General features: G+C 44.6%; 1 protein-coding gene across 1 annotated transcript in view; it reads right to left on the reverse strand.

Annotated features, from left to right (window-relative positions):
• LOC121613266 (kelch domain-containing protein 8B-like) overlaps positions 1 to 8,154 on the reverse strand; it is a 124,467-nt gene extending 116,313 nt beyond the window's left edge. Inside the window, exon 1 of the mRNA XM_041946594.1 lies at positions 7,685 to 8,154. Coding sequence (XP_041802528.1) covers positions 7,685 to 8,075 — 391 coding nt within the window. The 5' untranslated portion in view covers positions 8,076 to 8,154. The remainder of the gene's footprint in view (positions 1 to 7,684) is intronic.
• Between the last annotated feature and the right edge of the window lie 4,265 nt (positions 8,155 to 12,419).

Genomic DNA, 12,419 nt, shown 5'->3' on the forward strand with positions numbered 1-12,419 from the left:
CGAGCAGAGGGATGGGGGTTCTGTGATATACAGCAGTATATGGGATTAATGAAGGATGACAGGACGGAAAGGGAAGACTGGAGGGTAAGAGAGCACCACAGGCGCCAAATTCTCCACACAGACATACGTGCACTCTGTTGTTTACTTAGGAATACACAAAGACTGTACACACATGGTCTATCTGTCTGTGGCTCACAGACATTTACAACTAATCTGCTCGCTCCCTCTGATTAGTCTAAAAACAAACACGGCAGTCACACACTTGTTGCCAAGCAACAGCAACGCTCGCTTGATCAGTCGACTCTGAACTGCAGCGAAAGTCATGAGGCAGACAGGAAAACAGCTAGGGGATGAAGGAGGAGAGGAGAGGAGAGCAGAGCAGAGCAGAGCAGAGCAGAGCAGAGGAGAGGAGAGGAGAGGAGAGGAGGGGAGGGGAGGGGAGAGGAGAGGAGAGGAGAGGAGAGGCGGGGAGAGAAAGAGAGGAGAGGAAAGGAAAGGAAGGGAAAGGAAAGGAAAGCAGAGGAGAGGAGAGGAGAGGCCTACAGTATCTAGGGCTACTGAGCAGGGAAGGACATGTCAATCATCAGACCACCATCTGAAAGACACAAACACACACTCACACTCACATTCACACACACACACACACACGCACACGCAGGAGGAGGAGAGGAGAGGAGAAGTTAAAAGCAGAGGAGAGATGGGGAAAGGAAAGGACAGAACAAGAGAGGAGAGGAGAGGAGAGCAGAGCAGAGGAGAGGAGAGGAGAGGAGAGCAGAGCAGAGCAGAGCAGAGCAGAGAGGAGAGGAGAGGAGAGGAGAGGAGAGGAAAGCAGAGGAGAGGAGGGGAGGGGAGGGGAGGGGAGAGGAGAGGAGAGGAGAGGCGGGGAGAGAAAGAGAGGAGAGGAAAGGAAAGGAAGGGAAAGGAAAGGAAAGCAGAGGAGAGGAGAGGAGAGGCCTACAGTATCTAGGGCTACTGAGCAGGGAAGGACATGTCAATCATCAGACCACCATCTGAAAGACACAAACACACACTCACACTCACATTCACACACACACACACACACACACACACACACACACACACACACACACACGCACACGCACACAAAATCAAAAGCCATCAGTGGAGAATGTGTGCATGTTGGATGAAAGCACATCCCAACACATCACCCAGCTCAACGTAACATTGAACTGTCTATCTGTTGGTCTCTTTCTCGCTCACACACACACACACACACACGTATTTTTAGTCATTTTTTTCTGCACTGTTTATGAAACACAACAGTACTGCATGAACATGTTGTGCCATTTCTGCATTACAAATCAGTATTTATTTCTAAAAATGATGGCAAACCACAGCTTAGGTGACATGATAAATATGCAACAATCCTCTTTGATTATGATTGTGGAAGAGAAAAGAACAGCAGATAAGATAGAGCTGAGAAGTGTAAAAGTGTTAAAATAAAAAAACGGAGGACTTAAACTCCTCCGACTGGAAAGTCAGATGTGCCTCATGTTAATTCACCACCCCATTATTTTCCACCTCACTACATAGCACATGCACAAGCTTCTGCTCTAAACCTGTCAAAGTTTAAGATTTTCCCATTTAACTGGCTGAAAGTACACAAATATTACAAAAACGTGACTGGGTGCCCTCATACAAGTAACGTGGACATCCATAAATGAATATCTGCAAACAGCCTTAAAAGCAGGAGAAGAAACAGAAGTACCACGACATCAAAGAGCGGTCTACCCGCCCACTGTGCCACACACCCCCACCGCATGTCTGCAGAGGACAAACGAGACAAAAACAATTTGCTAAGCCTTATAATATCATGTACTCACATTATGTGCCAAGGCACGAGATTCTGTACAAATGCACTGATGCTGTATGTTGTTCAAAGCAAACAACATATGTTCTGGAAAACATAATCCCCACTCTGTGGACACAAAGCTCCCCTTTGAGGACAATAAAATGTATTTATCTTTTTTAAGGCTTCATAAAACAACAGCTTCCACTCACGTACGAGTTCATGAGGGGATTTCCGTCTCATGACCAGGATATTCTCCTCTTATGCAAAGACAGGTTTAGGGCTGATACGTCCTTCAGTAACAAGACTTGTGGAAGACAGGGCACAGAACTATTTCACATGTTGAAGAGGAGTGCAGCAACCTGAGGTTGAAAGGAGTTTGCTGTGGAGCATTCCTGTCCGCTTGGCTTTTCCCTTCCTCCACTGTGCAGTTACGAAAAATGCTGATTTTATATCCTTTGTATTTTAGACCCTGTGTGCATCTCCTCTTTGACAACCACGGGACCCTTGGCTATCTCACGTCGCTGCTGTTTGTCTCACACAGTTCTGTGTGCAGTAGCAGCCACAGGCTATGACCCTGGTTCTTCATGGCCAGTTCAAGTTCAACATCTCTCTCTGTTTCCATTCTGGGATATTCCGAGCATCCTCACATTGAACTTTCGACTGTAGTCCCACTTTACTTTCCATCTTAAATGGGTCTTTAAAATGGTGATCTACTTGTTTTATTTGGAGATTATTCCTGACATTAGAACATTCCCAGGCTCACCGCACAGTTAACGCTATTTGCAAATCTGACTTCATACACATGCAAACATGTTCGTCCTGACAGCTTGGCAGGACCAGTAGGAGGACGTAAACGCTGTGGGGACTCAGGGTGTGGGTGTTCTGCTGGATCAGTGAGCTAACGCACACGCCATGTAAACATGTCGCCTTTGGTTAGAATCTAGCTGAGGATCTTTTCAGACGTCTCCTCCCTTTCACGCCTTTTGGATCCCTGCAACAATGGTAAACGTGACAAAAATTATGCGAAATGTCTAAAAGTGTCTGTAGCAGTGCTGTTCCTCACTTCCAGTGAATGAGGTGCATTAGCACATGTCCTCTTACCCTGTCAGTAAATTAGTCTATTTTGTTGGTTTGTTAACAGAAAATGAAACTAGTCAGCTGTGCTAAACCAATAATCTTGACACGCTTGAACTGTCAGAGAAATAATAATAATAGTATCGAAATTCAACACGTCAGACAACATTGATAAAGGAAAGCTGTTTGCTGACTGTTAACTTGTAACTCAACTGATGCAACAGAATTAACATAAGAAACGCTACTTCTGCTGCATAGTTGAGGATTAGGCCTCAGTGGTTTGTGTTCAGAATGATTCGAAAGAGCTTCTTTTTATTTCTCATTCATTCAAAGTTGACATCATTCAAAGCATCAACAAGAGTCTCCACCCAAACAAGCAGCACCATCCTCGGCGGGCTCAGATGATGCTCTACCCTACCTTGCTCAAAGTGACAGCGTTGAAATGCTGGTACATATCAAATTAGCATGTTAGCATGCCAGCATTTGCTGAGTAGAACTGATGATGGCTGATGAGAATGTCATTCGTTTGCATGTCATAAACCAAAACACTGGCCAAATGAAAATTCAACATGATGGTGCCACTAACAGGAAATGTTAAGCAGTGACAAAGGCAGGTACAGTTCGTTCTCTGTGGACCATTAACCAAAATGTAGAGGATCACCAAGTCAGTAGGACACATTCATCTTTAAATATATATGCCTATATAAACTTTAGTGGATAGATATGTAACAGTAATAGAGGGTCCAAGGGTGGGTTTTCCTTTTATTCTGTATAAAAATATTCCTTTAATACATTTGGGAAAATGTTTAAGATAAAAATGATGTAACATCCCATAATAATATATGAGGATGTTAATCCATTTAGAATCCAATAAATACATACATAATAAGAAAACTCCAGCATCCAATTTGACAGATCTATAAATTGTGTAGGTGTAGGTGCCGGTCCACGCATTAAGTATTGATAGGTGCAATTTGCATCCATTGACATTCAGTAAAATCATACACAGGAGCAACCAACATAAGTGCTACCTTGTTAGTGAACAAATATACAGTTTATCACATCTTTTATGTGAGTTGTTACACCCCAGCTGGAACCATGACATACTGAAGTTCATTTAACCTGAATGCCTTAGGTTTATTATTTAAATGAAGCAACCGAGTCTAAAGGCGCCACTTTGCACAATATGCTGTGCCCAGTCACTCTCATCGCTGCTCTGCACCTCCATCAGCCTCACACCGAATCTCATCTAAATTCTGTATCCCCTCAGGGCAGAAGAATCTGCAGGAGTTTCACGTGATTCAGCTGCAGGCAGATTTTCTTAGATGTGACTGTACACAGATATCTATCCAGACAACGGTTTCTCAAAAACATTGCTCCACACCCTGGAACTTTGGTCTGGATGGTAACATTAACTCTGCGTACGAGAGGGAACAGTGTAGAATGTATCCACATACAGTTCAATCTATGTATTGTCAAGTCCACTATCAATTGTGTAAGTCTACCTATTATTTACACTAATAGCCATTTATGGCCAATAACTATCAACCAGCATACAGCAATCAGAGTGCCACACATACAGCATACACACATAAACACAGCACACACACACACAGTGGTGATATAGTTGGTCATTTGCTACACAGATGGGCATCAGAGAGGAACATGGACATGTTGCTCAGCAAAATATCACAATACAGACAAAGTCATTTGTACTTCCAGTAGTAATAAACAACTGGTGGCATAAAGCTAAGCATGTAGAACAGCAGACAAAATCCTCATAGATTAACACTGTGTCTGCAGCATCGCAGTTTAATGAATTCCTGCACCAAATCTCCTCTTCCTCCTGTAATCACTGAACACTGTGAACAGTGTGAATAAACAAATGATTACCACTCAACGATATGCCATGCCTGTCTCAAATGTATCTGCTACATATTTTCCCATTCACGCTGCAGCTGCCACGAGGAAAAATGCCCTCTGGTGTATCTCTGCAGCAGCACTTAGCGAACATGAAAACATGCACGTTTGAGCTGTTAATGTTGAGCATTTCTCTAATGGGAGTTTTTCTCCAATGAGTGTGACAGCATCCACTTAGGGGAAGTGTTGTGACTGCAGGGCTTTGCAGCAGAACTCTTCTGCTGCACCAGTTTCTGGAGTGAAAGCATGTCCCATCTCGATGCTCATTACAACGCACCACAGACTGCACAGAGCTGGTTTCCCAAAAAGCACTGCTCTCTTTTTTCAGGCCTGGGACGGTAAACAACAAATACAACGAAGGCGATGCTAACAAGAGTATGATTAAAGTTCTTTAATTATGAATAAGACTACATTTTTGGAATGAGGAAACATTTATTGCCTAATTTCTGATATATTAGCATTGTATTAAAGACACTGACCCACTCTTAGCATCAAAAGTAACGCTATGTTAACATTATGATTCCAGGCAAGGCACAAGCTGGCTTCATATTTAAATTTTTTTAGTTTCCATTACAGCAGATAAATACACCAAGACTCAGCCCTTTAAACTCTGTATATACAAAGCATCACTCTTACTACAGAGAGCCGCTTCGACATGTGCAGCGATCCAAAGCTTGACATGCCTGCCCTGCCTAGTTACAGCTGCTGAGCTATGACTGGACAGTTATTGTTTGGGGGAGGGGTCAAGCAAATGCGAATCAACGGTTGTCTTTTTAAAATTTCCATCAGTTTAACAGATTTGCAGTGTCATACCTTGACTGTAATTTGACGCAACACCCATCTAATCCAGCATCATGTAACACTCGATATGCGTTGAATAAAACATCCCATAAATGCTGGGAGAATCAAACTTTTTGTACCCTGTGTATGCAGTACAGTGTACCTATGGAAACATTCCCTCACTCTGTCTCTGTCTTGAAAGGTAAGCATGCAGCCCGAGATGTAAACACAGGAAACTGCAGGGAAGAAGAACCTCAACAAATCTCACATCTGTTCTCTCTCCATTCATTTTCTGCTCTCCGTCTTCTATCAATGTAATATTCAAAATCTCTCTGGACAATCTGGCTACAGATATGCATAATATCTTCTCCCTTATAATGGCCTGTGATCAGCTCATTCGCTCGTTTCTGTCCTCCCACTCTTCTTTCTTCCCGGCTTTCTCACGACTCTCCCTTCCTTTGTGCCAACATGCACGGCCACAGACAGCCTGCATGCACCTGGGAAGTGAGCATTGAGCCCAGTATGCTCACTCCGGGAAGGTAGGCTGCATGATGACTGGTTCTTCCACACAAGCTACGTTTGACATTCTGCTAAAGCACACGAGGAAGCACGCACACACACACACAGATATCATAGTAGGCTTGTGCACACACAAAAACGCCCACGCACAACCTACTGACCATTTACATCATCCGAGTGTTGGGACTGCTTCACCGCATTATTCAGTGAACCTAAGACCGAGTGAAGCACCAGCTTCATGTACGAGTAGCCATCGATCTCTGCGCTACTCAGCTTTAATCACAAGCGAGCAGCTTTGTCGCTGACTTAGAGGGACATCTCCTAGAATGAACAGCTAATTAGTTAACTCAGCCGCTTCGAAAGAATGAGTGTGTTGATTCTGCTGCTGTTTCAAAGTTTTATGAACATACCAGTATGCAAGTAACAGACACGCTGAGTGCAGAGTCCCACACTGACAAATTTATATCAGAGCTGACATCGTGGACTGCCAAGCAAAGACTGCGTCCACCTAATGTGCATTCTGGATAACTATTATGCAAGAACACTAGAGCATACCTCACAAACACCAACCAGCAGATCAGAGCTGCTAGCTAACCCTCCATTAAACTCTGATAATGTAACTTTTGGCAGTGATCCTGAATCTGGCTTTTTCTAATGTGACCATGAATAATACTGTTGTTAGCTAACGACATGCTAACTCGTCAACTTGGGAGAAGCACTAGGGTCAAACTGCAGTTAATTTTTTTTTTTTAAGATTTTTAGATTTAGATTTTAGTGCTTATTTTAAAGATTTTAAAGACAAAAATAAAAGACACCACTCTCCAAGTATCGTCCGTACTACAGCTTGTTGTGCACTGCTTTGGCAGGTGGAGAAATCCAAAGCTTGACAGACCTGCCGTGCCTGGTCAGCATAGGACACATAAAGGTTGGATTCACAACCTTGCACAGATTTCTTAGTCTCCGACAGTCAGGAAGGAGCGAAGACCTGACAACTGCATAAATACACTAAACACACTGGACCACTGCTCAGTAACCACTGGAGTTCTGGGGATAGGTGACCATGCAAATCCCACAAGAACGGCAAATGTTGCTTGTTCTTGTAGCGAAACATGAACAGCAAACAGCAGCATGTGCTGCTTATACGCAGTGACGTTTGTGGTGAAAAGGCCAAAGCAGGAGGAACAAAAAGCGGAGAGTCCTGGATGGAAAGGCGTGTAGGACCATGCAGCCTGCAGAGGGAATTAGATGTGAGTGTGAACTTTGTAAAGCAAAGCTAACCTCAGGTAAGTCAAAGCTTTCCATAGGCTCAGTATGTCACTGATGTCAGTCACAAATATCAGACATAGTATAGAACAATGGCAGCGATTGGATCTGACTTGATTTATCTGCTGACTGTCAAGACCAGCTGACCCAGATCTGATCCAACGTGGTCTGATCAGTCGTTGGACCCAGATCATAGCTATGACTGGCTCAACAGTGGCCCTAACCTTTAGTAGAGTGTTGCTGCACTGTGTTCTCACCAATGTTGCACATATGATCTGAAAATCAGGGCTACAAACATGCGATCCACTTTCTTACCTTTCTCCATTGTGGTGACTCCCATGGATGGCTGCCCCAGGCTGGCCCTCGTCTCCCATTTGCCCTCGTCAGGGTGGTACATCTCCATGGAGGCGAGCGGGGTCTGCTGCTGATTCATGCCCCCAAGCACCATCACCTGGCCCCCCAGCGCCACAGCCGAGGCCCCCGCCCGTGCCGTGGGAAGTGCCGGCAGCTGGCTCCACGTCTGGCTCTCTACATCCAGGACCTCAACGCTGTCCAGGGGCATGCCAGTCTCGCTGCAGCCTCCCAGCACATAGAGCAGGCCTTCGTGGTAGACGGGGGTGCAGTAGACACGGCGCTGCGACATGGGGGGGAACTTCTCCCAGTACAGGGACTTGACAGGACTCACCGCCATCTCCTGCACAGGCATGTCTCCAGGGCCGAGAGGAGGGGATGCACCATCACACACCGCACCGGGGAGGAGGAGGAGAAGGAGCAGGAGGGGGGAGTGGGTAGGGTGGAGTGAGGGGGGCACACAAAGGTGGAACAAAACCGAGCAAGAGCAGAAGAAACAAGCAGAGGCACAAGCTTGCTTCTGTCTGTTTGAGCGACCGTGTCCACAGAGGGAAAGAGAGAAGCTAAAGTGAGAGATGGACAGAGGGAGGGGGGGTGAAGAGGGCAGGGATGCTGGCGAGTGAAGGAGTGGACAGGATGGGTGAAAAAGAAAGAGAGGGGGAATGAGGAGAGTGTCTAACTCACTCCCCAGCCAGATGTCACGACTCCCTCTCTATTCAAATGTTTTATTCATGGGGCTGGTGGTGTTTTTGAGCATCGACGCCATCTGCCCTTCAGTCGCCTCTCCTGCTTTCTGCCCGACCCTCCGCTCTCCTTCACTGCATCCAACCAGGAGGTTATTTTGGTTAAAGTTCTGGCTTGAGTATATTCCTCGGAAAAGAAAAGACGCTTGAAGAAGGGGTCCCAGGCTTAATACTTAATCTCACAAAAACCTCAAAATCAAGAGTGGAAGAATTGAAAAAAGAGGGAAAAAAAAGAGCAAGTGGGGAGATGGCACTGGATCAAAGACCTCGAAGAGAGAGTCAAAGAACTGTGACCTTCACCAGTGCCCTGGTAATCCAAGAGAAAGCCTTTACGGCAGAGAATTTTATACCTTCAAACTGAAGGCAATTACTCAGAGCAGCCCGTCCCCCTCAGCTGCAGCGCCGCAGTTCTATTTGCACCCTGGTGATAGAGTCTACAGTGAGGGAAAAATCCTTTAATAAATGAACCAAAGTCTTTTAAATGAAAACTCTGCAGGAGCGCAATGACTGCAAGACTTATTTGGATTTTAAGAAAGATTTTCTCCCATTAATTAAACAAGTACACCAAATCCTGGGGCCCTCGCAGCGACCTGGTAGCTTTGGGCAGGAGGAGGGTCTCTTGGCCGGGCACGACCTGGAAGAAAAGACAACACGAGATTAGATGAGGAACTGGTTTATAAAGTAAGAGCTGGAATGATGATCTTAAATCAAAGGTAAAAAGGTAAGCTAAACATGTCATAGTCTTTCAAGTGGTTACATACCAACTAGTCAGTGAGTAAGCATGTGTTAAGACAATAGAAGGGGCAGCATGGTGGGGATTCGTTACTCCAGGTACCATGGAGACAATGAAATACAATCCAGGAAGTCCAGTTTGAATAGCACATGCATGAGGTTCATCAGATGACAAAATACTGCACAGAGGTTCAACATCAAGGCACGAATTTAAAACTCTGGAAAGCTGCTGCAATTATCATGTTTTTGTTGCAACAATCCCAAAGCAATCAGTGGAAATACAGTGTTCACGCTACAAAGCATTCATCGGGAATGTGCACTTGTATGCATATTGCTTTTTGCCAGAGCCCTCTGTGTCGGCACCCCTGCTTCCCAAACGGATCGCTCTCATTCAAATGAATGAGACGGCTCCATGCAGAGCTAAAGTCTGTCTAAACGTGACCTGCAACCGGCCATTCACCAGTATTTGCTGCAGTTTGAGCGTATTACTCACTCAGATTTAAACTTCAGAGGAGTTCTAAAATGCAGAGGCCAGGGTGGTAAGGGTGTTTCTACTGGATGCAAATGAATCCTGAGCCTATTTCAAAAGACCTGAATATATCACAGGCTCTGGAAAAACAAGAACCACTGTTTACCAATGGGTTTAGGCATAATCCCTATTTCTGAACCAACATTATCTTTCCATAACTTTAAATACAAATTCAGCAAAGCAGCATTCAATCAAACACATTTTCTTCTGTGAGGGTGGAAACCACAAACTCTGCTGATTTTAGAACATTCAAATCAGTTAAGTCCAAAGATCTGTCACCGACTATGAAGACTGATCACTTTTTTCCCCTGCTGATACAGCAGGTATCACTGTTCATACGGCTGAAACGATTGGTGCAGTCCTCAGTTCAGTAGCACACTCAGTCTGTTGCTGACACCAGCTGTTACATTCAGCTCAGCCAAACTAGGCCTACTAAAGACACGGTAAAAGCTAATAGCTCAGTAGTGTTTGCAACAGCTAAGACATCATGATAGCTTATGGGTATGTCTTAGGCTTTCATGATCATCAGTGATTTTCAGCCTCCTGTTAACATGTCAGACATGACCTACCAGCAGTTTGTCATGATTACTGTCCTACTACTTGGCTATTAGAGGACTGAAAATCTTTACTCAAGTAAAGGACAATTACTCCCATAAAAAAAATGCAACCGCCAAAGCAAATATTAGCATTTGACAAAGCTACTGTGATGAGCCCTGCTGCGTCATCTGGTGTTTGCTGTGTGATTCACCTGTCTTAGGGTGGCCTGTTAGTATACCCTGGAGCACCTGAAGGCCCTGGTGTGTTCCCACCAAGGCCTCTTTGCTGCTGCAGAAGCAGCTCTCTGCTCAACCTTCACCTCCACCTGCGTGATTCGGTTATGTTTTCTCAGGTTACCTTGTTGGTCACAACACCCACACACACATTCACCACTCATGCACACTTTATCACGGGGTGTGTCTCTCTTTTTGTTCTGGTTTGTTGTGTTTTGTAATGTTCTGGACATGTTTTGTTCTGGTCACACGGGTGCGGATTTTGTAATACCATCCTTATCATGATAAATGTTTCAGGATGTTAAAAAATGCTTAAATTGTTTTTTAAAAAATGTATAAATGTTTTAACATGAAGATGTGGAAGGTGAAATTATGAGCAACGCACACCAGTTTCTCTGCTGTTGGCTGCAGGAACCAAAACAAAAGTTTTCATCGACTCCACCATGTGAGGAAGCGAACACCCAGTGGATTAACTGGAATTCAAACACAACTGGAAGCTCTTAGGCTATTTGTGTGCACGAATCATTTTACTTTAGACTGCTCTGAGAGCCAATACAGAGCAGGATTCACTTCAAAAGTGAAGCTCAAGGATGGATCGATACCAACTTTAAAGCTGAACCTGTAAGTTTTGACACTTTCCTGTTCCTTTACTGTTTATTTTGCTGGTTGGGATGTTGAATTTGGTGTCAGCACGTCCTGCAGCTAATGTGGCTAGTAGCATCTATAGCAGACCCACACGCTGGCGCAATGTTGGCACGTTTAATATTGAGGGACAGTCGAGAGAAACTGTGTGAAGGTTCAGACTCATTTGAAGCCGGTTAAATTACCAGAGTAGTAGCCTGGATGTATCTCTCGTAGCCAGATCTGACATTATCTCCACACTTCATACTGCAACACAAGCTCAATATATGCAGGGGCAGCCCGCTGCTGAATGTAGGGTAAGCCTGGAAAGAGAGACCTGTGTATCACGCATGAAGCCCAACAGGAAGAATATATTGGATTAATATCTGGCACAAGTGCAATTCACGTCGTACAGTAAGGGGGACCAGTTAAAGCTCTCCTGCATAACTGCAGATGACAGAGTAGCAAAGCATTGGCCCCCAAAGGAGTTCAAGTAAAAAACATACAAGTACTGTTTTAAACATGAAAAGCTACTGTTCCTTAAAAAAAAGTTTCTTTTTAACTCATTTGTGTTTGAAAAATCTAGATTAGATCTTTTAGCCCTTTTACACAGTTAAGTCTGGACTTGCTGCTCCTGCATCTCTATGACGACAACAGAGCTCCAAACCAGATCTGCTTTAAATGAATAAAGCCTCAAAATTGCAAATATAATCACCTGTTGCTTCTGCAATGATTGACTCCAGGCTGAGTTCTATATCAGTGAGTAAGTGAGTAGCAGACAGATCACTAATCTGCCAAATAATCCTTCATAGCAATCGCATATTGTAGTGTAATTAGAATCACATTCGTCCTGTTGACAGCAATGAGCTGTTTGGCCGTGCATGCATGTGTGTGCGTGCATGAGCGCGCGTGGGGGAGTCACAGCGGGAGGCGAGTACACTGTGACCTGAGGGCTGACAGGGAAAGCAATGACATTTAACAGGTGGAGGAGGTGGGAAGAAAGCAGCACAATGCATCTCTGTGGTCCTCAGTTTCTCCTGCCGTCCTCATCTCCCAGCTCAGACATACATATACGATTACAGCATGCGATTCACACACACACTAACACACACACATTAAATTTAGAATTAATGATGCCTTCTTCCTTGTACCACTTGCTGGCCTGAGCCCTGTGGACGCGCTGACCTTTTACAAGTGAGAGGGAAAGAGAAATAAGGATGACGACAGCACAGAGGTCACTGCGAGTCCATACCTGCATGTGAACAGACATATTTGTGTGTGTGTGTGTGTGTCGACAGGAGGAA

This window comes from Chelmon rostratus, chromosome 10 (genome assembly GCF_017976325.1).
Source record: "Chelmon rostratus isolate fCheRos1 chromosome 10, fCheRos1.pri, whole genome shotgun sequence".
Lineage (NCBI taxonomy): Eukaryota > Metazoa > Chordata > Actinopteri > Chaetodontiformes > Chaetodontidae > Chelmon > Chelmon rostratus.